This window comes from Canis lupus, chromosome X, assembly GCF_048164855.1.
Source record: "Canis lupus baileyi chromosome X, mCanLup2.hap1, whole genome shotgun sequence".
In the NCBI taxonomy this organism is placed as follows: Eukaryota; Metazoa; Chordata; class Mammalia; order Carnivora; family Canidae; genus Canis; species Canis lupus.
The window spans coordinates 43,787,993-43,814,319 of record NC_132876.1 but is presented as its reverse complement, the minus strand read 5'-3'; the positions used below and the strand labels follow the sequence as shown (position 1 = coordinate 43,814,319).

At 35.1% G+C, this 26,327-nt stretch overlaps 1 protein-coding gene across 2 annotated transcripts in view; it reads left to right on the top strand.

Annotated features, from left to right (window-relative positions):
• Positions 1-25,744, top strand: part of RNF128 (ring finger protein 128) — a 123,750-nt gene extending 98,006 nt beyond the window's left edge. For both annotated transcript variants that reach the window (XM_072818113.1, XM_072818112.1), the window contains exons 3-7: positions 9,491-9,562; positions 12,528-12,610; positions 13,456-13,552; positions 14,597-14,765; positions 24,344-25,744. In XM_072818113.1, the coding sequence (XP_072674214.1) occupies positions 9,491-9,562; positions 12,528-12,610; positions 13,456-13,552; positions 14,597-14,765; positions 24,344-24,477 (555 nt within the window). In that variant the 3' untranslated portion in view covers positions 24,478-25,744. The remainder of the gene's footprint in view (positions 1-9,490; positions 9,563-12,527; positions 12,611-13,455; positions 13,553-14,596; positions 14,766-24,343) is intronic.
• Positions 25,745-26,327: the final 583 nt, after the last annotated feature.

The window sequence follows — 26,327 nt, the reverse complement described above, 5'->3', positions numbered from 1 at the left end:
GACCTTCATTCAAGCTCTAACAACATAGTTTGTACTTCTTACCAAAATCATGGGTCTTTCATCCATGTTTAAAGAATATGGCTTTGGGACACCTAGGTGGCTCAGGGGTTGAGTGCCTGCCTTTGGCTCAGGGTATGATCCCAGAGTTCCAGGATCGACTCCCACATGGGGCTTCCTGCATGGAGCCTGCTTCTCTATAGAAACATAGCCTCTGCCTATGTTTCTGCCTTTCTCTCTCTCTGTCTCTCATGAATAAATAAATAAAATATTTTTTAAAAAAGAATATGCTTTCCTTTATAAAAGCTCAGTAGGAATTATTGGAAATACCTGAATTTCCTATTAAAGGACTTTTTTTTTAATTCCAAAGCTGCTTCGTTAAACATTGCTTTATACTATGATGCAAGTCTTTTAGAGATCCTTCAAATTCAAATCCCTTGCTGGGATCTTCTGGCATCTTGGATTTTGCCCTGTAGTTTTATATCCTTCCGGCTTTTTTTTTTTTTTTGCATTGATCTTAATGTGAGTACTATTCTCATAAGCATAGACTTGGAAATTACATTTAGAGCTAGCCAACTCCGAGATTTTGAGCAAGGCCCTCTTCTACTGTAGGCATCAGTTTTCTTATCATCAGTTTAGATATCTGGCTAGGTGGTTTCGTTTCCTTTCTTTCTTTCTTTCTTTCTTTCTTTCTTTCTTTTCTTTTCTTTTCTTTTCTTTTCTTTTCTTTCTTTCTTTCTTTCTTTCTTTCTTTCTTTCTTTCTTTCTTTCTTTCTTTCTTTCTTTCTTTCTTTCTTTCTTTCTTTCTTTCTTTCTTTCTTTCTTTCTTTCTCTAGGTGATTTCTAAGAGTTCTTCCAACTCTTAAGTCCTAAATGTACTTCCTTTCACTGTTCCTCTGTTATTTACTTATGATGTAAGTAACAGAAAATATGTGTGCGTAAAATAAAGTACCATCGAATTGCCCTTTTGAGTTAACTCACAATTAAGTCCCAAAGTGGGAGTGGAAGGGTCTCAATTAGCATCTCTTCTTCAAAGGACTAGCTAGGCCTTCCTATTAAAACTGTTTCTATTAATCTATATCTGCTAGTCTGGTAACAATCTAAAAAATTTCTGCTGCTCCTGGGACAGCAAAGAAATGGTTTGATTAGTAATCTCCATGGCATTAAGCCAAGTACTTTTCACAAAATGGTATCTTAGGTAGGAGGCAGGTTTGGACATTAAGGAATTTTCTCATATACCTATACTCATTGATTATTTCCTTCCAAAATATATTTGTTACAGATGTGTATAAACATGTTACAAGGACTTGTTATGCTTATTGATGAATAGTAGTTTATATTTTGATTTAATAAACATTTTATTGAATATCTGCTATATGACAGATATTATGCTGGATACTTTACTTACATTATCTCTAATTTTCACATGTTCTTCACATCAGCTGGAGGTTTCCCTGCTGGGGATGGAGGTACATATTCACAATAACCTCTGGTTCTGAGTGCCTAGAGTTTGCTGAATTTTCTCTAAGTTCATATTACAGTACCAAATAGGAGGTTGGCTTATCATTTTGCCATGCTGCACATCCTGTGTCTCTATGCCAAACAGCACCCATGTCCAAGTGTGAAAGCTAGCCTTTTCTTCAATTTACACATATATTATATTCACTTGTGGCATTTGTGTGTGTGTGTGTGTGTGTGTGTGTGTGTGTGAGATAGATTTTACTGAAAGGGAAGGGAGGATTTATTTGCAGCATTACAGATAATTTTAAATTAACAATATCTCACCACCTGGGATTTTTTTCCATTTGGCCAGTTCCCTCACAAAGAGAGACCGTCCTTTATTGATTCTTTCTCACCTTTCCCTAACCTCTTAGATTTCCTCCTAAACCCCAAAGTCACTTCTTGTATTATTATTGAGGCAAAATTGGTATATAACATTGATTTTTAGGTGCATAACACAATTTGACATCTGTATGCACTGCAAAATGATCACTAACGAAAGTCTAGTTACCGTCCATCACCATTCACTTGACCCCCTTTACCCATCTTGCCTAACCCCTTCTACTCTGATGACCATAAGTGTGTTCTTTGTATCGATTAGTTTGTTTTTATATTATTTTGTTTGCTTTTTTTTAGATTCCATATCTGAGTGAGCTCTTAGGGTATTTGTCTTTCTCTGCCTAACTTATTTCACTTAGCATAATGTTCTCAAGGTCCATCCATGTTATCACAAGTGGCAAGATTTCATTCTTTATGGATGAATAGTATTCCTCTATGTCTATATGTGTCTGTGTGTACCACTTATTCTTTATCCATTCATCTACTGATAGACATTTAGATTGTTTCCATATGTTGGCTATTGTAAATAAGGTGGCAATGAAGATAGGGATGCATGTATCTTTTTGAATTAATGATTTTGTATTCTTTTCAGAAAGACCCAGAAATGGAACAGCTAGATCATATGATAGATCTATTCTTAATTTTTTAAAAAAGATTTTATTTATTTTATTTTAGAGAGGGGAGGGCAGAATGAGAGGTAAAGAGAAAATCTCAAGCAGACCATGAGCTAAGTGGAGTCTGACACAGAGCTCAATCTCACAGTCCTGAGATCCTGACCTGAGCCAAAACCAAGAGTTAGGTGCTCAACTGACTGAGCCATCCACGTGCCCCTATTTTTAATTTTTTGAGGAACCTCCATACTGTTTTTCTAGTGGCTGTACCAACTTACATTCCCACGTCCTATCCAACATTTGTTATTTCTTGTCTTTTTGGTAATAGCTATTCTAAGAGGTGTGAGGTGGTATTTCATTGTGCTTTGATTTGCATTTTCCTAATAATTAGTGATGTTGAATGTCTTTTCATGTGCCTATTGGCCATCTTTATGTCTTCTTTGGAAAAATGTCTATTTAGACCCTCTGGCCCCTTATTAAATTGGATTGTTTGAGTTTTTTATTGTGGAATTGTAAGAGTTTTTTTTCTTTATTTTGGCTATTAACTCCTTATTGGATATGTGATTTGCAAATATCTTCTCCCATTGAGTAGGTTGCCTTTTCATTTTCATGGTAGTTTCCTTTGCTGTGCAGAAGCTTTGTAGTTTGATGTAGTCCCATTGGTTTATTTTTGCTTTTGTTTTCCTTGCCTTTGGAATCAGATCCACAAAAATGTCACTAAGACCCATGTCAAGTAGTTTACTGCCTATGTTTTCTTCTAGGAATTTTACAGTTTCAGGTCTTACATTCAAATGTTTAATCTATTTTAATTTCTGTGTATGGTGTAAGATAATGGTCTAGTTTTTATTCTTTTGCATATGGTTGTCGAATTTTCCTAGCACCATTTATTGAAGAGACCGTCCTTTCTCCATTGTATATTCTTGGCTCCTTTGTCATAATTTGTCTGTATACGTGTGGATTTGTTTCTAAACTCTAAATTCTGTTCTATTGATCTGTGTCTGTCATTATGCCAATACCATACTGTTTTAATTACTATACAGCTTTGTAATATAGTTTTAAATCTTGGAGCATGATACCTCCAGGTTTGTTGTTCTGTCTCGGGATTGCCCTGGCTGTTTGGGACCTTTTGTGGTTCCATACAAACTTTAGAATTATTCTAGTTCTGTGAAAAATGCCATTGGAATTTTGGTAGGGATTACATGGAATCTGTAGATTGCTTTGGATAGTATGATCATTTTAGCAATATTAATTCTTCCAATCCATGAGCATGAGATATCTTTCCTTTTATTTGTGTCTTATTCAACTTCTTTCATCTTACAGTTTTCAGTGTACAAGTTTTTCACCTGCTTGGTTAAGTTTATTCATAGCTATTTTATTATTATTGATGTAATTGTAAATGGGATTGCTTTCTTAATTTCTCTTTATGATAGTTCATTATTAATATAACAGATCTCTGTATATTGATTTTGTATTTTACAACTTTATTGAATTCATTTATTATAACAGTTTTTGATGGAAACTTCAGAGTTTTATATAGACAGAATCATGTCATCTATGGTTTTACTTCTTCCTTTCCTATTTGGATGCATCTTATTCCATTTTCTTACCTTATTGCTGTGGCTAGGACATCCAATACTATGTTGAATAAAAGTGACAGGAGTGGGCATCCTTGCCTTGTTCCTGATTTTAGAAGAAAAGTTTTTGTTTTTTTCACCATTAAATATGATGTTAGCTCTGTGTTTGTCATAAATGACCTTTATTATATTGAGGTACATTCCTTCTATACCCACTTTGTGGAGAGTTTTTATCATAAATAGAAGTTGAATTTTCTCAGTACTTTTTCTGCATCCACTGGATAATAATAGGATTTTTATCCTTTATTTTATTTTTTAAAGATTTTATTTATTTAGTTGAGAGAGCACAGGTGGAGGGGAGGGCCAGACAGAGGGAGAGGGAGAAACAGACTCCCCACTGAGCAGGGAGCCCAATATGGAGCTTGATCCTAGTACCCCAAAATCATGACCTGGGCCAAAGGCAGATCTTAACTGACTGAGCCACCCAGGTGCCCCTATCCTTCATTTTATTAGTGTGGTATATTGGGTTGATTGATTTGCAGATATTGAGCCATCCTTGTACCCCTGAAATAAGTCCTACTTGATTGTGCTTCATGATCCTTTTAATGTATTATTGAATTCAGTTTGCTAATATTTTGTTGAGGAGTTTTGCATCTGTGTTTATCAGAGATATTGGCCTATAATTTTCTGTGTGGTGTCCTTGCCTGGCTTTGGTATCAGGGTAATGCTGGCCTTATCAAATGAGTTTGGAAATGTTCCTTCCTCTTCAATAATTGGAAGAGTTTGAGAAGCACAGGTGTTAAATATCCTTTGGATGTTTGATTGAATTCACCAGTGAAACCATCTGGTCCTGGGCTTTGGTTTGTTGGGAGGTTTTTCTTTTTTTTTTTTTTTTTTTTTTTTTATTTATGATAGTCACAGAGAGAGAGAGAGAGGCAGAGACACAGGCCGAGGGAGAAGCAGGCTCCATGCACCGGGAGCCTGACGTGGGATTCGATCCCGGGTCTCCAGGATCGCGCCCTGGGCCAAAGGCAGGCGCCAAACCGCTGCGCCACCCAGGGATCTGTTGGGAGGTTTTTCATTACTGATTTAATCTCCTTAGTAGAAATTGGTCTATTCAGATATTCTATTTCTTAATAATCATACTTGGAAGGTGGTGTGTTACTTGGAATTTACTCATTTCTTCTAGGTTGTCCAACTTGTTAGCATATAATTGTAGTAGTTTCTTATGATATTTGTATTTGTGTGGTATCAGTTGTAAATTCTCTTTCATTTCTGATTTTGTTTACTTGAGCCCTCTTTTTTCTTGGTTAGTGTAGCTAAATGTTTATCAAATTTGTGTATCTTTTCAGAGAACTAGCTTTCCATTTTATTGATCTTTTCTATCTTTTTAGTCTCTGTTTCATTTATTTCCACTGTATCTTTATTATTTCTTTAAGATGTAAAGTCATATTGTTTATTTGAGGTTTTTCTTGTTTTTTGAGGCAGGCCTATATTACTATGAATTTCCTTAGAACAGCTTTTGTTGCATCACACAGGTTTTTGTATGTTGTATTTCTATTTTCATTTGTCTCTAGGTATTTTTTTTATTTCTTTTTTTTTGTCAGTGACTCATTGGTTGTTCAGTAGCATGTTACATTTCTACATTTTTTGTGTCTTTTTACACTTTTCTTTGATTTCTAGTTTTTATACCCTCATGGTTGGAAAAGATGCTTGATGTGATTTCAGTCTTCTTGAATTTAAGACTTTTTTTGTGCTGTAACATGTAATCTATCCTGGAGACTATTTTATATGCACTTGAGAAGAATGTGTATTCTGCATTTGGATGGGATGTTCTATATATATATCTATCAACCCCATATGATCTAATGTGTTGTTTAAGGCTGATGTTTCCTTACTGATTTTCTGTCTGGATGATTTATCTTGATGTAAATGGAATGTTAAAGTCCCCTACTATTATTTTATTGCTGTCAATTTCTCCCTTCAGGTCTGTTAATATTTGCTTTATATGTGCTGGTGCTCCTCACCCATATATGTATATGGGTACATATATATTTGTAAATGTTTTATCTTCTAGCTGGATTGACTCCTTTATCATTATGTAATGCCTTTCTTTGTCCTTTATTACAATCTTTGTTTTCATCTGATATGAGTATAGCTATACCATCTTTATTTTTGTTTCCATTTACATAGAATATGTTTATCCCTTCACTTTCAGCCTCTGTGTCTTTACTTTCAAAATCTCTTGTAGGCAGCATAACGTTGGGTCTTTTTTGATCCATTCACTCACTCTGTGCCTTTTGATTTGGAGAATCTAGTCCATTTACATTTAAAGTAATTTTTATTTTATTTATTTATTTATGTGTTTGTTTCTTTGTATTTTTTTATAGGAGTTCGATTTACCAACATATAGTATAACACCCAGTGCTCATCCCATCAAGTGCCCCCCTCAGTGCCCATCACACAGTCACCCCATCTCCCCACCCACATTCCCTTCCACTAACCCTTGTTCGTTTCCCAGAGTTTGGTGTCTCTCATTTTCTGTCACCCTCTCTGATATTTCCCACTCATTTTCTCTCCTTTCCCCTTTAATCCCTTTCACTATTTTTTATATTCCCTGAATGAATGAAACCATATAATGTTTGTCCTTCTCTGATTGACTTACTTCACTCAGCATAATACCCTCCAGTTCTATCTACGTTGAAGCAAATGGTGGGTATTTGTTGTTCCTAATGGCTGAATAATATTCCATTGTGTATATATATATATATATATATATACCACATCTTCTCATTTAAAGTAATTATTGATAGGTGTGTACTTACTGCCATTTTGTTACTTGTTTTCTGGAGTTTTTGGTAGTTTCTTCTCTTCCTTTCTTCTCTTTCTCTTCCTTTGTGTTTTTTTTTAAGATTTTATTTATTCATTCATGAGAGACACACAGAGGAAAAGACATAGGCAGAGGGAGAAGCAGGCTCCCTCCAGGGAGCCCAATGCAGGACTCAATCCCTGGACCAGGGATCACATCGTGAGCTGAAAGGCAGATGCTCAACTGCCTGAACCACCCAGGCATCCCTTCCTTTGTGGTTCAATGGATTTCTTTAGTGTTACGTTTATATTTCTTTCTTATTTTGTGTATTTACTAAAGTTTTTGCCTTGTGGTTACCATGATGCTTACATATAATATGTATGTAATGATTGATTTCAAATTGATAAGAGCTTAAATTTGAACACATTCCAAAACATTTTTGTCCCACCCACATTTTATCTTTAATATCACATTTTATATTGTTCTGTTTTATGCAGCCCTTAAATAATTGACTATAATAATTATTTACTTACTACTTATTAATAATTGTAGTAATTATTATAGTACTATATAGTTTTAGTTAAATTTACTACTAATGGCTATTAATTAATCTTGCACTTTCTTTATAAGTGATTAATCTACTATCTTTACTATATATTTACCTTTACCAGTGCAGTTTTTATTTTTGCAAATTTTCCATTTCTTAGAAGGCTGAATTAATGGTCATGAATGTGTTCAGTTTTTTACTTATCTGGAAAACTCTTTAATCTCCCCTTCAATTCTGAATGATGACATTGCTGGATAGAGAATTCTTGTTTGGAAATTTTTTTTACTTCCAGCACTTAAATATGTCATACCACTCCTGTCTGGCTTGAAAGTTTCTGGTAAAAAAATTTCCTGGTAGACTTACAGGATTTCCCCTGTAAGTAGCAAACTGTTTTTCTCTTGGTGCTCTTAAGATTGTCTGTTTAACTTTTACCATTTGAATTATAGTGTTTCTTGGCGTGGATCTCTTTGGGTTCCTCTTATTTGCAATTCCTTGGGGTTTCTGGACCTTGTTCTTTCATTTGGAACATAGTCCTCTCATTTTGCCTGAAGCTCTGCATTTATTTCTATGTATTAGGTAAATCAGTTCCCTCTGCAAACCTCGAAGGAACAGCCTTGTGTAAGAGATGTCCCATAGAGCTCAGAAGTGCTATGACCTTGGGCCACACCTGCACCAGCCCCTCAAAGGATGACCCCTCTGTGAACTGTGCATTACTGCCTGCTTTGGTGGGGCAATAGCTCTGGGGGTGGGTGAGCCCCCAGTGAGGTGTACCTTCTAGCACCAACAGGCTAGAGAAAGAGTTCGAAATTGTCACTGCCAGTACCAGCATCAACGACTTATAATGAATTATCAAAAATGGCACTTGTCTATGTTTCTGTCCCCTGATAGAGTCCCAACAAGTTTCTGGGCCTCTGGCAGACACTTCATACTGGTATCTTTTACACCGGGCCTGGTGGTGATTGAATCAGTACATGAGCCTTTTGAGAGGAGATTCTCTTCTTAAAATTCTGGAACTAATCCTAGTTGGTTTTCAAAGCCAAGCATTTTTGGGGCTTATCTTGCCTATGCAAGATATAGGGGAAGGGGTGCCTGATGTGAAGCACAAAACCCTTGTTTCTTAGGGGAAAGTTACATATTTTTGAGATCCCTCTCCATTGTGGATTGCTGTGTCTGGGGTGGGTTTTGTTTTATTTTATTTTTTTTTGGTAAGACTATGTCTCTGCCTCTGTCACCCATTTTGATGGTGGGTTTTTTTTATCCTTTGTTGTGGAGGCTCTGTTTATCCAGTTTTCAGCTCTTTTTCAGCGGAAATTATTCTATATGTTGTACAACTAATTTGTTGTGTCTGTGGTAGGAGGTGAGTTCAGAATCTTCCTACGCCCCCATCTTGAATCCCCCAACTAAACTTCTGATCCAATTATGCATATTTTAGTCCTTATTTACAAAATGAGCCTTAGGCTTGCATTTTCATATCCAGACTGATGTAAATACATGTTCAGTGAAATAAGAAACGCTTACTACTTTCAGAATCTACCCTCCTTAAAAGGCAGTAGTAGTTATAAACAGCAGTTTTTCTGCACTAATGCAAAATAACACTGTATGGATTGGTATTATCCCCAATTTATAGGTAAATAAATAAGTTCAACAATTTAATTACCTGTCCAGGATTATTTATTTAGTAAGTGGCAAACACAGATTTCAAAACTAGGTCCATTTGAATCCAAATCCTGTGGATTTTCTACCAAACAAGATACAATTCAAAAAAGAAATGAGGAAAGATGCATTTTAAGATTCTCAAAGGTTGAAAATAGGAAAATTGCATGGAAAATTCATAGCATCTGAATCTATTTGGGATAGTAGCTTTGTTATTATAGCCCAAAGGTACTATTTAATATTTAAGGTTGTAGGGAAACATAAGTGAAAAATTTTAGTTAATTTAAAAATTCTGCCTTATAGCAGATAAATGGGACATTCATTATGGTTAAATTAGATCTTTAAAAATTCATATATACATTGACTTGTACCTAATAAATATTTATTAATCCTCTCTAACTTTTTCATCCTATTCCTTTTAAAAATAGTTTTTTTCTAATACCTGCTATTTATATTACAGAGACAATTAAAGGCAGATGCTAAAAAAGCTATTGGAAGGCTTCAACTACGTACACTGAAACAAGGAGACAAGGTGCATTTATGACTTTTAAATGCTGTTTGTTTTAAAGCAATGCTACTAAATTATCATTGGAACTGAATTTTCTTCCAAAGTATGCTTTTCATTAGAATTTATAATTCTTACGACTTTTTTTTATCTATTTGATGCTGGAGGTAGACTGAAAAATGACCATTGGCCCCCATAGATATCTAGGTTTTAATCCCTAGAACCTGTAAATATTACCTTATATGGCAGAAAGGACCTTGCAGATGAAATTAAGTTAAGGATTTTGAGGTGTGGAGATTATCCTGGATTATCCAGGTGGGTCCTAAATATAATCGCATGTGATTGTTGTTAGAAGAAGAAAAAGGGAGATTTGACTGCAGTGCAGTAGAATATGTGGCAATGGAAGTAAGATATTATAATGATGCAAGAAAGGAGCCATGAGCCAAGGAATACAGACAGCCTCCAGAAGCTAGAAAAGGCAAGGAAAAGGGAAAAGCTTCCCTGAAGCTTACAGAAGGAACTGCCAACACATTGACTTTTAGACTTCTGATTTCTAGAACAACAAAAGAATGAATTTGTGTTATTTTAAGCCACTAAGTTATGGTCATTTTTTTACAGCAAAAACAGGAAACTAATGCCTTATTGCAACTTTACTTAAACATCTGTTTGTAGATTTAGGACAGTTAAAAACTACCTTTGGTGTGTAAAGCATGTATCAAAAAAGAGCTACAGAAAATATTGAAATAAAAACTCCCATTTATAATAGCACTAGAACCATGAAATACTTAGGTATAAATCTTGCAAAATATGTACATGATCTGTTTCCTGAAAATTGCAAAACACTAATGAAAGAAATCAAACGAAAACCTAGATAAGTGGAGGGATATGCCATGTTCATGGGTCAGAAGAGTCACTGTTATCAAGATGCCAAATCCCCCCCCAACTAATCCATAGATTCAGTGCAGTTCCAATCAAAATCCTAGTGAGATCTTTTGTATTTATTGACAGGTTGATGCTAAGTTTATATGGAAAATCAAAAGAACTAGAATAACCAAAACAATTTTTATAGTGAAGAACGAATTTGGATGAATCAACTTGCCTAATTTGCAGAATTATTTAAAAAATATAGTAGCCAGTATAGTGTGGTATTGGAGAAAGGCTAGAACTTTAGATCAATGGGACAGAAAAGAGTCCAGAAATAGACCCGCACATATATGATCAATTGATTTTTGACAAAGGCACGCAGGCAATTAAATGAAAAAGGGGTAGTCAATTATTGACTCTCCATATACAATGTTTGGGTATCCTTATGCAAAAAACATGAACCTCAAACAGCACTTCATACTGTCTGTAAAATTTAAGTTAAAATATATCACAGACCTAAATATAAAACCTAGAGCTATGAAATCCTTAGAAGAAACCTTTGGAGAAAAAAAAAATATCATCACAACTTGGGTTAGGCAAAGATTACTTAGATGTGACAACAGAAACAAGCCTACTAAAGAAAACAATAGAAATTTGACTTTGTCAAAATTAAGAATTTTTGTTCTTTAACATGGTTAAGAGAATGAAAAGACAACCCACAGACTGGGAAAAAATATTTGCAAATCACATATCTGATAAGGGATGATATCTAGAATATATAAAGAACTCTCAAAGCTCAGTAGTAAGTAAGTAAACAAACAGCATAGTGAAAAGGGGGCCAAACAGGCATTTACCAAAGAAAATATATGGATGGCAAATAAAAGCAGATAAAAAGATGCTCAACGTCATTAGTCATTAGGGAAATGCAAATTAAAACCACAATGAGATACCACAGCACATTCTAAAATTGCTAAAACTAATACAACTGACAGTACCCAAGAGTTGGCCACATGTGGAACAACTGGAATTGTTATGCATTTGGCTGGTGAGAATGTAATGTATAGCCAGTTTTGAAAGCAATTTGGCAGTTCTTATGAAGTCAAAAATAACACTTTCCAAAGAACCCAGCAATCTCAACTAGATAGTTAACCTACAGGAAAAACTATGTTCACAGAAAAACTTGTACATAATTTTTCATTGCAGCTTTACTCATAATCAGCAAAAATTGTAAAGAACCCAAATGTCCTTCAAATGGTGGATGGATGCACAAACTATGGCACATCCACATCATGGAATAGTATTTAGCAATAAAAAAGGATGTGTTTTGGGCAGAGAGACCCTATTGATACACGTAACATAGATGAGTGTTAAATGTATTATGTTAAGTGAAAGAAGCCAAATTCAAAGGCAATATAATACATAACTCCATTTATATGACATTGGGGAGAAACAAAAAGTATAGGAACTGAAAACAGATCAGTGGTTGCCAGAGGGTGGGGGTGAGAGTAGGGATTAACTACAAAGGGGTATAGAGGAATTTGTTGGGGTAATAGAACTATCCTATATCTTGACTGTGGTGAGGACTGAGTGCATATTTGTTCACACTTGTGAAACTGTATACTAAAAACAGTGAATTTCACTGCTTGTGAATTATACCCTAATTTTTCTTAAATGAGAAAACATAGCTATAGAACTTATACAAACCTCATTTAAAGAAACGCTACCTGCTCCTCTTTGTACTGTTCCTCTTTTGGTTGACTTTATTCTTTTACCTTTTTTAAGTCTAAATTATATTCGAATTTCAGCTGTATAAGAGCATTATCAACTACAGTCACAATGTTTTACATTAGATCCTCAGACCTTATTCATATTATAGCCGAAAGTCTGTACACTTTTACCACCTACTCCCTGTTTCTCCCATCCTCCAGCCTCTGGCAACCACTTTTCTGCTCTGTTTCTATAAGTTTGAACTTTTTTTTTTTTTAAAGACTTCAGTTAAGTCTAAATAATTTTACGTTGCTTATTGAAAGAATCTATGCAATTTAAGTACATACATATTCTGATCTTGCTCTGTGGTTTAATGTATCTTTTCTTATCCATCAGAGTAATAATAACTATTTGTTCATAGGAGATTGGCCCTGATGGAGATAGTTGTGCTGTGTGTATTGAACTATATAAACCAAATGATTTGGTGCGCATCTTAACCTGCAAGTAAGTTTGATTTTATTTTATACCATTAATAAGAATATCTGGCTTATTGCAATGATTGTATTGAGGGAAACTATATTGAATGTTTCCAAATTGATGTAAAGAAAGGGTTTATTTTCATTTAAATACAGTTGAATGCTTTGGCATAAGGCTAATTATATAAAGTTTCTAAAATCTGGTACAATTTGGAAACTAGTTCCATATAAAACTGAGAACCTAGTCAGCACCATAGTTTAAATATATATTTTTTACTGGATTAATTAATTTAAAATCATTTTAACAGTCCTATTGAGTGAAAAAAAAATCAACTCAATGGGCACCTATTTGGAAGTCTTCATTCTTTAGTTTTATATTATCCCTCTCCTGGAAGTTCTTAATGCTCTTTAACAATTAAATAGTGATGTTCTTAGAACTTACCACGTGGCCTAAATTATCAGTATTATCTTGTACTTTGTACTTTGGTGTACTATATTATTGAGAATGACTAACTGTGCTATTTTTATAGTTAGGGAATGACAAGATAATAGAGATCTGAAATACCGAACAAAGTCTTAGGTCAGGTAACATCTTAGCCATTTTTGAAGCAATAAGTGTTGAAAATAGTTTTTTTTTTTTTTGAAGCTAAGGTAATGAGGTTTTTATATTTAAAAATGCTATATTATGAAATTTCCAGATCTTGTTTCTGTGGCTCCTTCATAGTGTTTATGCTGTAATAGTGTGTTTAAAAGAAAAAAGACATCTGTTAAAAAACTAAATAAAAATATAGAATAACCTGTTAGTATATTAGGTCAAGTGTTGTTGCTATTTCACAACTGATAACCAAGTTATGTGCTTTTTTTTTTCATTAGCCATATTTTCCATAAGACATGTGTTGACCCATGGCTGTTAGAACACAGGACTTGCCCCATGTGCAAATGTGACATACTCAAAGCTTTGGGAATTGAGGTAAACATTGCTAAACCATTTATATGAAGGAACAAGTTATTTATGTACTTGGGCCTTCAGGAAAATAGCATCCTTAATTTTTAGCTATGTAATATGCTAGACTTGTGACTTATATCAAAAATTGGACCTATTTATATCATAATGACAGTAAGGTGCCATGTTGGATCACACCTCCATTTTCCTCCTTCTTTCCTTTTATTATTTGGTCAGTAACAACCATATAAATTACCAACTGATTTCTGATACCCCTTGCATTTTTGCTCTTACTATTGCACAGCAATCAAACTTGTAGTTAGATGAGCATCTGTATTTTGAATCAGTATAATAAATATTAAATTATATTTGGTAAATGATGTAAAACTTAACCTATTTTACATCACACCAACAACAGAAAGTCAAGCTCAACAAAATCTTCCTGATTTCAGGAGATACATAGATGATACTGATTCTCAAATACGCTAGGAGACCGCATAGGATGTAGTTCTTGTTAAATGTTTTGTTTCTTAATAATTTTAGACTTACAGAAAAATGGCAAACACAATATAGAGAGTTCCCACATAGTTTTTTTTACTATTGTTAACATTTTGCATTGCTGTGGTATGTTTGTCAAAAGAAAGAAACTGACATTGGGTTGTTACTATTAACTAAGTTTCAGACTTTATTTGAATTTTGCCAGCAACTGCCTTTTGAAAACTTCTGGAGGTGAACTTGAATCAGAGTGAATGTTTTTGGGGTTTTTTGTTTATTTTGAGTGCCTACCCTGTAGCAGGCATTCTATTATGAAGTGCTGGGATCACCCAGATGAACATCAGATGTGAAGGCAATCTGCCTGTAACATCTTTCACCACATCTTGGAACTAGTTACTCCCAATTGCGCTGGCTGGGACCAGCAAGAGATTTTTGTGATCATCAGAAGAAATGATAGGTTTAAAAGATTAAGAAGCATAGCTCTAATAAGTTACCTATGAAGATACTTTGTAATGATATGTCAGGGAAAAACATGTACTCTGAGAATCTTTTAATTTGTTCAAATGCTTTCCCAAGGTGGATGTTGAAGATGGATCAGTGTCTTTACAAGTCCCTGTTTCCAATGAGACATCAAATAGTGCCTCTTCTCATGAAGAGGATAATCGCAGTGAGACCGCATCATCTGGATATGCTTCTGTTCAGGGAGCAGATGAACCACCTTTGGAAGAACATGTGCAATCAGCAAGTAAGCATCACAATGAGGGGCAGTGAGTCCCCACAAATGATCCATTGTAGATCATATGCCCGGCAGAGTACTCCTGCTTTTTGTTGTTTGTTCCTTTCATTCATTAAACACATTCCATCACCCTTGTTCGTTTCCCAGAGTTAGGAGTCTCTCATGTTCTGTCTCCCTTTCTGATATTTCACACTCATTTTTTTCTCCTTTCCCCTTTACTCCCTTTCACTATTTTTTATATTCCCCAAATGAATGAGACCATATAATGTTTGTCCTTCTCCAATTGACTTATTTCACTCAGCACAATACCCTCCAGTTCCATCTACATTGAAGCAAATGGTGGGTATTTGTCGTTTCTAATGGCTGAGTAATATTCCATTGTATACATAGACGACATCTTCTTTATCCATTCATCTTTCGATGGACACCAAGGCTCCTTCCACAGTTTGGCTATTGTGGACATTGCTGCTATGAACATTGGGGTGCAGGTGTCCCGGCATTTCACTGCATCTGTATCTTTGGGGTAAATCCCCAGCAGTGCAATTGCTGGGTCATAGGGCAAATCTATTTTTAACTCTTTGAGGAACCTCCACACAGTTTTCCGGAGTGGCTGCACCAGTTCCCATTCCCACCAGCAGTGCCAGAGGGTTCCCCTTTCCACATCCTCTCCAACATTTGTGGTTTCCTGCCTTGTTAATTTTCCACATTCTCACTGGTGTGAGGCGGTATCTCATTGTGGTTTTGATTTGCATTTCCCTGATGGCAACTGATGCAGAGCATTTTCTCATGTGCTTGTTGGCCATGTCTATGTCTTCCTCTGTGAGATTTCTGTTCACGTCTTTTGCCCATTTCATGATTGGATTGTTTGTTTCTTTGGTATTGAGTTTAATAAGTTCTTTATAGATCTGGGATACTAGTCCTTTATCTGATAGGTCATTTGCAAATATCTTCTCCCATTCTGTAGGTTGTCTTTTAGTTTTGTTGACTGTATCCTTTGGTGTACAAAAGCTTCTTATCTTGATGAAGTCCCAATAGTTCATTTTTGCTTTTGTTTCTTTTGCCTTCGTGGATGTATCTTGCAAGAAGTTACTGTGGCCGAGTTCAAAAAGGGTGTTGCCTGTGTTCTCCTCTAGGATTTTGATGGAATCTTGTCTCACATTTAGATCTTTTATCCATTTTGAGGTTATCTTTGTGTGTGGTGCAAGAGAGTGGTCTATTTTCATTCTTCTGCATGTGGATGTCCAATTTTCCCAGCACCATTTATTGAAGAGACTGTCTTTTTTCCAGTGGATAGTCTTTCCTCCTTTGTTGAATATTAGTTGACCATGAAGTTGAGGGTCCACTTCTGGATTCTCTGTTCTGTTCCATTGATCTATGTGTCTGTTTTTGTGCCAGTACCACACTGTCTTGATCACAGCTTTGTAGTACAACCTGAAATCTGGCATTGTGATGCCCCCAGATATGGTTTTCTTTTTTAAAATTCCCCTGGCTATTCGGGGTCTTTTCTGATTCCACACAAATCTTAAAATAATTTGTTCTAACTCTCTGAAGAAAGTCCATGGTATTTTGATAGGGATTGCATTAAACGTGTAAATTGCCCTGGGTAACATTGACATTTTCACAATATTAATTCTTCCAATCCATGAGCATGGAATATTTTTCCATCTCTTTGTGTCTTCCTCAATTTCTTTCAGAAGTGTTCTGTAGTTTTTAGGGTATAGATCCTTTACCTGTTTGGTTAGGTTTATTCCTAGGTATCTTATGCTTTTGGGTGCAATTGTAAATGGATTGGGTGTTGGGCACTGAGGGGGGCACTTGATGGGATGAGCACTGGGTGTTATGGTATATGTTGGCAAATTGAACTCCTATTAAAAAATATGTAAAAAAATAATAAAGTTACCTGAATTCACACACACACACACACACACACACACACACACACACATTCCAGATTTTTTGTAGTAACAAAGATGTAGTGCAGGACACATCCCTGCCTTAACTTAATATGCACATATTCAGGTGTATCTGAAACAGATGAAATGCATCAGGAGTGGGGGTTATTCACAAAATAAAAAGGTTTTTTATGGGATAGCTTCTCTGTGATGCATTTAAGTATTGGTTATTAGCTTATAGAGGCTGAGGAGAAACTTTAGAAGCCATTGTTTATTATAGAGCAATCAAAAACTAAGATAAAGGAGTCCCGAAGTGATTTTATACACAACTTCTTAGGAACCCATCTTTTGCACAGATCAGAAACTGTGTAAGAATATGTGCTGCTACCTGTTGATTATTTACCATGAAATGAACAAACTATGGAAACAAAATTGAATATATTATTTTCAAACTTCATGTGAGTCAGTATTGTAACTTAGTAAGTCATACCAGTGGAAAACTTTCAGGGAGTTCAGTTCCTTTTTTCCTCAGAGAAAACCTGCATACAAAACTTAGTTTCCTTTTCTTTGACTTTGACCTTTTTCATGGTTTTTGTTGATTTGATGGTTTTCTCTCAATCCTTATTTTGAAATAACCTAATCCTGGCATAGAAGTAGAAGAAAACTAAATGTTAAGATGACTTGTGGGAAGGGCACCTGGGTAGTTCACTTGGTTGGGCATTTTCCTTCAGCTCAGGTCATGATCCCGGGGTCCTGGGATCGAGCCTGGAGTCAGGCCTCCTGCTCAGCAGGGAGTCTGCCTCTCCCTTTGCCCCTCACCCAACTTGTTCTCTCTCAACTAAATAAATGAAATCTTTTTTAAAAAATATGACTTGTGAGAGTTTCAGCTTTCTATTGACATAAACCTTTATCCTCAGTAGGCTTATCAGTGCCATACACATCATTCCTGAAAATGTCACAAGGAGTTCTATCATTGCAAATGTACACTTTGTATTTCTTGTAATCTAATCTTCAGACATTTCCTGGAGTACAAAGTAGTCATAAGAATATTTAATAATCTGTGGGTTATTCTGCATACAATAGAGAATCATTGTCTATTTGCCCTAGGTGATTTTTTTGTTTGTTTGTTTCCGTAACTGTGTGGTGATAGAATTCAGTGATGACAAAGGATAAAGTGTACAGGACAATTCAGTTTATTGCTAGCTTATTAAAAAAAAGTTCTAATCTACTTTTTTGTGTGTTCTGTTGTTATTGTGAGGCATGGTAGTAAGCAGAACAGTTTTTGCAGAGAATTTGACAAGCAAATGAAATGATGATCCAAATTCCTTGCTCTGTATTGAATGGATGAATGATAGTAACACCCATTTAGGTGCCTCACACGAGAAACTAGGGAGATCCCTAGATTCTTCCCTCTCTTTCTTACTAATTAAGCATCTCTTTTCTTTAATCCATCCCTTAATTCTCAACCTTAATTCCACAGTCATGGTTTGAACCACTATTTTCTTTCTGCTCATTCCTTCCACTTTTCTTCGCCCAAGAAGTTGAAGAAGCCTGGTTTAATTCCTGTTTCTCCTTTAAAACTTAACCTCCTTTGGGATCCCTGGGTGGCGCAGCGGTTTGGCGACTGCCTTTGGCCCAGGGCGCGATCCTGGAGACCCGGGATCGAATCCCACGTCGGGCTCCCGGTGCATGGAGCCTGCTTCTCCCTCTGACTATGTCTCTGCCTCTCCTCTTTGACTATCATAAATAAATTTTAAAAAAATAAAAAAAAACTTAACCTCCTTTGAAAAGACTCCCTTGGCTAACATTCCTTTGGATAGGAATAGTGTCTTATTACTCACTATTGTATACCCAGCACCTAGAACAGTGTGCCACATAGTAGATGCTCAAATAAATGTTGAATCAATGACCATGTAGAGTAGATTTAATTTTATCTATGATTATGTATTAAGAGTTTGAGTGTCTTGGCTATTAGCTATTGATTATTGCAGTGGTAGTTGATTTAAATAACTTTGTGAACATATAGTTGATTAGTTCATGTCGGCTTGTCCCATCATTACAGTAAGTTGTGTTAGAGCACTGGTTTTAAAACTTACACATGCATCAAATCACCTGGAGAGCTTGTTAAAATGAATGGGCTGCCAACAGTTTTTGACTCAGTAGGTTTGGAGTCAGGCCAGAGATTTTTTGTCTCTAGTAAGTTCCTAGGTGGTACCGTTGCTGCTGGTCCTGGGACTACATTTTGAGAACCACTAAATAAGAGCCATAGTTCTTAACACTAGTTGCACATTAAAATCACTCAGAGAAATTTTAAACATTGCTGATGCCTGGACTCTACCCCAGAATGGTTAGAATCACAATCCATGAGGAGTGGGGCCCAAGCATAGGTATTTTTTTTATTTTAATTTTGATATAATTTCAGGCTGACTAAAAATCTCAAAAACAGAATAATGCCCATATACCCTTCACTCGACTTCTCTAAATGTTAACATCTTATATAACCATATATAATTATTAACACCAGGAAATTAACTGATAAAATGTTATTAACCAAATGACAGATCTTACTCAAATTTCACCAGTTGACCCACTAGGGTCCTTTTTCTATTCCAGGATCCCACATTGTATTTCCCTTTTACTCTTTTTTTTCCAGATTTATTGAGATATATTTGACATAAAATTGTGTAAATGTAAGTTGTACAACATGATTTAATACACCTATATATTGCAAAATGATTAGCACAGTAAGGTTAGTTAATAAATTCACCACCTAATTACAAATTTTTGTTGTGTATGTGTGAGAATGTTTAAGATCTACTCTTAGCAACTTTCAAGTATATCCAAAATTCCACTACTGAGTATTTACCCAACGAAAATGAAAACAGTAATTTAAAAAGATATATGCACCGTTATATTTATTGCAACATTATTTACAGTAGCCAAGATGTGGAAGCAATCTAAGTGTCCATCAATAGACAAAAGGATAAGGAAGATTTGATATATATAATCCAATGGAATATCACAAAGCCATAAAAAGGATGAGATCATGCCATTTGTAACAACATGGATGGACCTAGAGGGTATCATGCTAAGTGAAATCAGTCAGACTGAGAAAAACTAATAACATAATATTTCATTCATGTGGAATCTAAAAAAACAAAAAACAAACAAAAAGCATAATTAGGACTATAAATATAGAAAACAAAGTGATGGTTGCCAGAGGGAAGGGAGATGGATAAAATGGGTGAAGGAGAGTGGGAGGTGCAGGCTTCCAGTTATGGAATGAATAAGTCATGGGAATAAAAGGCACAGCATAAGGAATATAGTCAATGATATTGTAATAACATTATACCATTATACGGTGACAGATGGTTGCCACACTTAAGTATAGTATAATGTATAAACTTTAAGAAGTCTGTAATACAGTATTGTTAGCTGTAGTCACCATGCTGTACATTAGATACCCAGAACTTACTCATCTAATAACTGAGAGTGTGCCCTTTGATCAACATTTCCCCGTCCGCTCTCTCCTAGCCCCTGGCAACCGCAATTCTATTCTCTTTCTGAGTTTGGCCTTTTCTTTTTAAGACTCCACAGATAAGTGAGATCATGCAGTATTTGTCTTTTTTCTCTCTTGTGTCATTTAGCACAAAAATCTACCCATGTTGTTGCAAAATGGCAGGATTTCCTTCTTTCTCGTTGATGAATAATATTCCTGTGTGTCTATGACATTTTCTTTACCCATTCATCTGTCAACGGATATTTAGGATGTTTCCATATCTTGGCTATTGTGAATAATGCTACAGTAAACATGAGAGTGCAGATATCTCTTCAAGATAGTGATTTCATTTCCTTTGCATTTATATCCCAAACTGAAATTGCTGGGTCATGTGGTACTTGTACTTTTGATTTTTTTTTTTTTTAGGAACCTCCATACTGTCATTTATAGTGGCTATGCCCATTTATATTCCCACCAACAGTGCACTGGGGATCCTTTTTCTCCACGTCCTTGCCAACACTTACCTCTTGTCTTTTTGATAAGTAGCTATTCTAACAAGTGTAAGGTGATTGTGTTGTGTTTTTATTTGCATTTCTCTGATGATTAGTGATATTGATCATCTTTTCGTGTACCTGTTGGCCATGCGTATGTATTCTTTGAAAATATATCTAGGGACACCTGGGTGGCTCAGTGGTTGAGAGTCTGCTTTCAGCTCAGGGCATGATCCCGGGCTACTGGGATCGAGTTCGGCATTGGGTTCCCCATAGGGAAACTGCTTCTCCCTCTGCCTATGTCTCTTCCTCTCTCTCTATGTCTCTCATGAATAAATAAAATCTTTAAAAAGAAGAAAATATATCTATTTAGTTCCTCTATTTTTAATTGGATTTTTTGTCTTTTTGCTGCTGAGTTGTATGAGTTTCATATTTTGGATATTAATCTTTTATCTGATAAGCAAATATTGTCTCCCATTATGTAGGTTGCCTCTTCATTCTGTTGATTGTTTCTTTTGCTGTGCAAAACTTTTCAGTTTGATGTAGTCCCACTTGTTGATTCGTGCTTTGGTGTCCTATACAAAAAATCATTGCCTAGACCAATGTCAGAGAGCCTTTCTCCTATGTTTTTTTCTAGGAATTTTATGTTTTCAGGTCTTGTTTGAGTCCTTCGTCCATTTAGAGTTCATTTCTGTGACTGGTGTAAGATAGGGGTCCATTTTCATTCTACCATATGTGAATATCCAGTTTACCCAACCCCACTTATTGAAAAGACTGTCTTTTCCCCATTGGGTGTTTTCTTGGCTCCCTTGTCAAGTATTAGGTGACTACATGTACATGGGTTTATTTTTGGGCGCTAAATTATGTGTCTATTTTTATGCCAGTATACTAGTTTTGGTTACTATAGCTTTGTAATATATTTTGAAATAAGGAAGTATGATAGCTCCAACTTTGTTCTTCTTTCACAGGATTGCTTTGGCTACCCAGGGTCTTTGCAGTTCCATATAAATTTTAGGATTTTTCTTTCTGTGAAAAATGCCATTGGAATTTTGATAGGGAATGCATTGAATCTATAGATGGCTTTGGGGTATATGAACACTTAAACAGTATTCTAATTCATCAACATAGAATATATTTCCATTTGTTTGTATTCAGTATCTTTCATCAGTGTCTTATAGTTTTACCTCCTTGGTTAAATTTATTCATACATATTTTATTGTTTTTTTAAAAGATTTTATTTATTTATTCATGAGGGATACAGAGAGAGGCAGAGGGAGAAGCAGGCTCCTCACAGGAAGCCCGATTCGGAACTCGATCCCGGACCCTGGGATCACGCCCTGAGCCAAAGACAGACGCTCAACCCCTGAGCCACCCAGGCGTCCCATACTTTATTGTTTTGATGCTATTATAACTGGAATCATTTTCTTTTTTTCTCTTTCAAATATTTCATTGTTAGTATATAGAAATGTGACTTGTTTTTGTATGTTGATTTTGTATCCTGCAACTCTACTGAATTCATGTATTCTAACAGTCTTTTGGTGGAGTCTTAATCATTTTCTTGACATATGGTCATGTCATGTAGAAATAATTTCACTTCTTTCTGATTTTGATGCCTTTTTTTTATTAATTGCTCTGGCTATGGTTTCTAATACTATGTTGAATAGAAGTGGTGAGAGTTGAGTACCCTTGTCTTATTTCTGATTTTAGAGGAAAAGCTTTTAGCTTTTCACTGTTGAGCATGATATTAGCTGTGGGTTTGTCATAAATGGCCTTTATTATGTTTGAATATATTTCTTCACCCAATTTGTTGAGAGAGCCACATTGCTTTTAACGGTCATGTGTTTTTTATCTCCAATCTGTGATTGTTCTTTAGTCTTTCATAAAGTTGACACTGAAAATTATTGGTCAGTTATTTTGTAGAATGTCTCTCACTTTGAACTTATCTGCTGTTTCCCAATGATATAAGTTCATTGTCCATTATGTATTTCTGACAAGAATACCACGGAAATGATATTGTGTCTTTCTCTTCCTCATATAAGGAGGCATATGATGTTCATGTCTTATTACTGATGGTTTTTATTTTGCTTAGTTGGTTAAGATAGTGTCTGCCAAGCTTCTCCATTTAAAGTTACTATTTTTCCCTTTGTAATTATTATCTTATAGAGAGACACTTGGAGACTATGCAAATGTTCTGTCTCTCATGCTTTTACCCACTAATTTTAGCAATCTGTGCTTTTTCCTTGCAATAATTATTACTGAAATGTGTGCCAAATGGTAATTTTCTATTTCCATCCTTCTTTCTACATTAATTAAGTTTATATGTTAAGGAATCATTATCCTCTTTCTGTTTATTTATTCAATTATTTATATATAATAGTATGGACTCACAGATATTTCATTTATTCTGTAGTCTTACTCTCATGATTTATTCATTGCTTAGATTGTCCTAGATTTGGTAATTTGGATCTCCATCAAGGTGGTTTCTGTGTTCTTTTAGCATTTGTTGTTTTTTTTTTGAGCACTTCTTACTTTTCTGATACCACAAGATGTTCTAAGCCAGGGATTGGCAAACTTTTTCTGTAAAGGTCTGATAGTAAATATTTTAGGCTTTGAAGGCCATAAGAATCTGCTGCATTGGGAGGGGAGATGGTTGACTTACAACCTTTTAAAAATGTGAAAACCACTCTTAGCCATTGATTTGACTTGCAGGCTGTAGTTTGCTGACCCCTGGGCTACAAGGGGTTAATCTTGTACTCTCCTTGTACTAGCCCTAGAAGGAGCCATTGGAGGGGCGGTGGGGGGGTGCAGCTTTTTTGGAGAATGGTACTTCAAAACCAGGATCTGGGCACTAGGCATGATCATTGATTGCTATGGGGGTACCATTGCTGTTAGCCCTTTCAGTGAACAAAGCTAGGAAATATGTGCATGTACTCAGACAAATATACACACACATATCTATATACATCTATTTATCTATCTATCTATCTATCTATCTATCTATCTATCTATCTATCTATCATCTATCTGAAAAACCACGAGCTCAATACTGATATATCTAATTTTAGTCAAACACCACAGACTTTATTCTAGCCTTCCCTTTTCCTTATTTGTAACTCACAATTTCACTAACTAGTGTCCTTTCTGTTTTTAGCCTTATAGGATATAGTCAGAATACTGTTTTCCAAAATTACTTAGGTTAAGTGCTTTCCTTCCCCACTGTTTTCAGGATGGTTCTTTATTTCCTCTGTTATATAATTATGTTCATCTGTTACTGTTTGTACTCCATTCCGGGAACTCTGTCTACCTTCCTGTTTGTTTGTTTGCTTGTTTGTTTGTTTGTTTGTTTGTTTTTAAAGTCTATCTATGCATGTGGAAAAGCATAGGTAATATTTTAAAGCACCCAGGTGATTGAAATGTGAAGCCAGGCTTAAGGATGAAAAAGCAGCAGAAGACATAACTTTTGCTCTTAAGGAGGTTGAAGTAAGCACACATGTGAATCAAAGAAAAAATAATTGTAAATCAGTTTAATAAGATCATATATGCCTTATGTAAGACATAGCCTAAATCGTACAATTATTAAAGGAACAGGGAATGAGTATCATTATCAGAGTATGATAGACAGGAAAGGCTTTTTTAGATGTGAGTGTTGAATTTTGTCTTAGGAGAGGGGTGAAATCATCCTAAAATTGCCATTTCTTTTTAAAGATGAGAATCTACAGCTGGTAAACCATGAGGCAAGTTCCGTGGCAGTGGATGTTGTTCCTCATGTTGACAACCCAACCTTTGAAGAAGATGAAACTCCTGATCAAGAGACTGCTGTTCGAGAAATTAAATCCTAAAATCTGTGTCAATTAGAAAACTTGAAACTTTAGTAATAACAGAACTGCCAATCAGGGCATAGTTTACTATTAATGAACTGGATAAACTTAATTAAATGATACTGAAAGTGCTGAGATGACTAATATTATGCTATAGTTAAATTAAAATATTTAATCTATTAACTTTTTTCCACAAACTCATAATGTTTTTCATAGGCAAGTTTCCTCTCAATAGTGATAGAAACATTTTTAAAAATATAAAACTCTCTTCAAGTAGTCATGTTTTTAATTTATAACAATTTTCTTATAGACATGTTGCTTTTAAGATGTGGAATAGCTGTAATCACTTTATTTTATGATAGTATCTTAATTAAAAATACTACTATTTTAGCTTGGGCTATGTGTGTCAGGGTTTTTCTCCAGGTGCTTATATTGATCTGGAATTGTAATGTAAAAAGCAATGCAAACTTAGGCTAGTACTTCATGAAATGTCTCTTTAGGCTACATTAAGTTGATAGAACAAGATTAAAGCAAAATATTCATTTTAACAATTTCTTGTTTTTAAAATTAGGCTAAATGTACTTCATGTGAGTGTTGAGCATAGTTAATCAGAGAATATGGACTGGACTGGGTTGATTGGTATATTAATAACACCAATTTGATATAAGATTATAGACAAAAAGTTTCCTTATAAAAATGCTGTATAACTTTCTCAAAATTATATGATTTTCAAAAGCGGAGTATATAAATTAAAGTATTTGAAAATGATAATGATTAAGTCACACAAAAATTGCTAATTATCTTTATGTATGAATTAGTCTGCAGAAATTAGTCTGTAGAAAATGTTTTCCAAACAATATCAACTTTGAAAATTGAGTTTACATTTTACCTAAATGGGCTGAAATTACATTAGGTAAACTAAAATTCTGTCCATATAGCTATAAATTTTGTGAATGCATTTTCTTGGTGTTTGAAAAAGAACGGGGGGGGAATTCCAGGTGCCTTAATATAAAGTTTGAAGCTTTCATCCACCAAAGTAAAATAGAGCTACTTAAAAATGCACTTTATTCGTATTCTGTGTGGCTTATCTTGGTTTTAAAGTTGTGTTTCCAGTGCAAATTCCAGCAGAATTTAGGCAAAAGCAGAACAGACATGTATTTTTGTTTGCTAAATGTAGAATGGACAAAACCATTGCATTCTTGTACACTGATTTGAAATGCTGTAAATATTTCCCGATTTGTATTGATTCTCTTTAAATATAAAATGTAAATAAAATATTCCAATAAAAGTTTGTGTCTGGTGTTTAGTCTAATTAGCCTATACTTGGGATCCCTGGGTGGGGCAGCGGTTTGGCGCCTGCCTTTGGCTCAGGGCGTGATCCTGGAGACCCAGGATCGAATCCCACGTCGGGCTCCCACTGCATGGAGCCTGCTTCTCCCTCTGCCTGTCTCTCTCTCTCTCTCTCTCTCTGTGTGACTATTGTAAATTAAAAAATAATAATAAAAATAAAAAAATAATTAGCCTATACTAATTTTTCATATATGCTCGGATTTGGGAAGGAAAAATGGTCATTGATATATTTGATGAATAAAAACTAAAACTTTAGTATATTTATTTACATATTACATAGAGAGGAATTGCTGTCATTGTAATATAACTGAGCTACCATGAACTATTTATTACTTATTTATTTTTCAAGTCAGTAAGGTAAATAATAAGGCTGACCACTGATAATTTTAGAAAAACACATTGATGCCAGTCCATCTTCATACTACCCAAGACATAAAATCATTTTATTACTTTAATACTTTTCCTTCAGTCTTCTCTTTGGCAGTATGTTTGTTGGGATGCTGTTAATGAGTTAAGTGCAT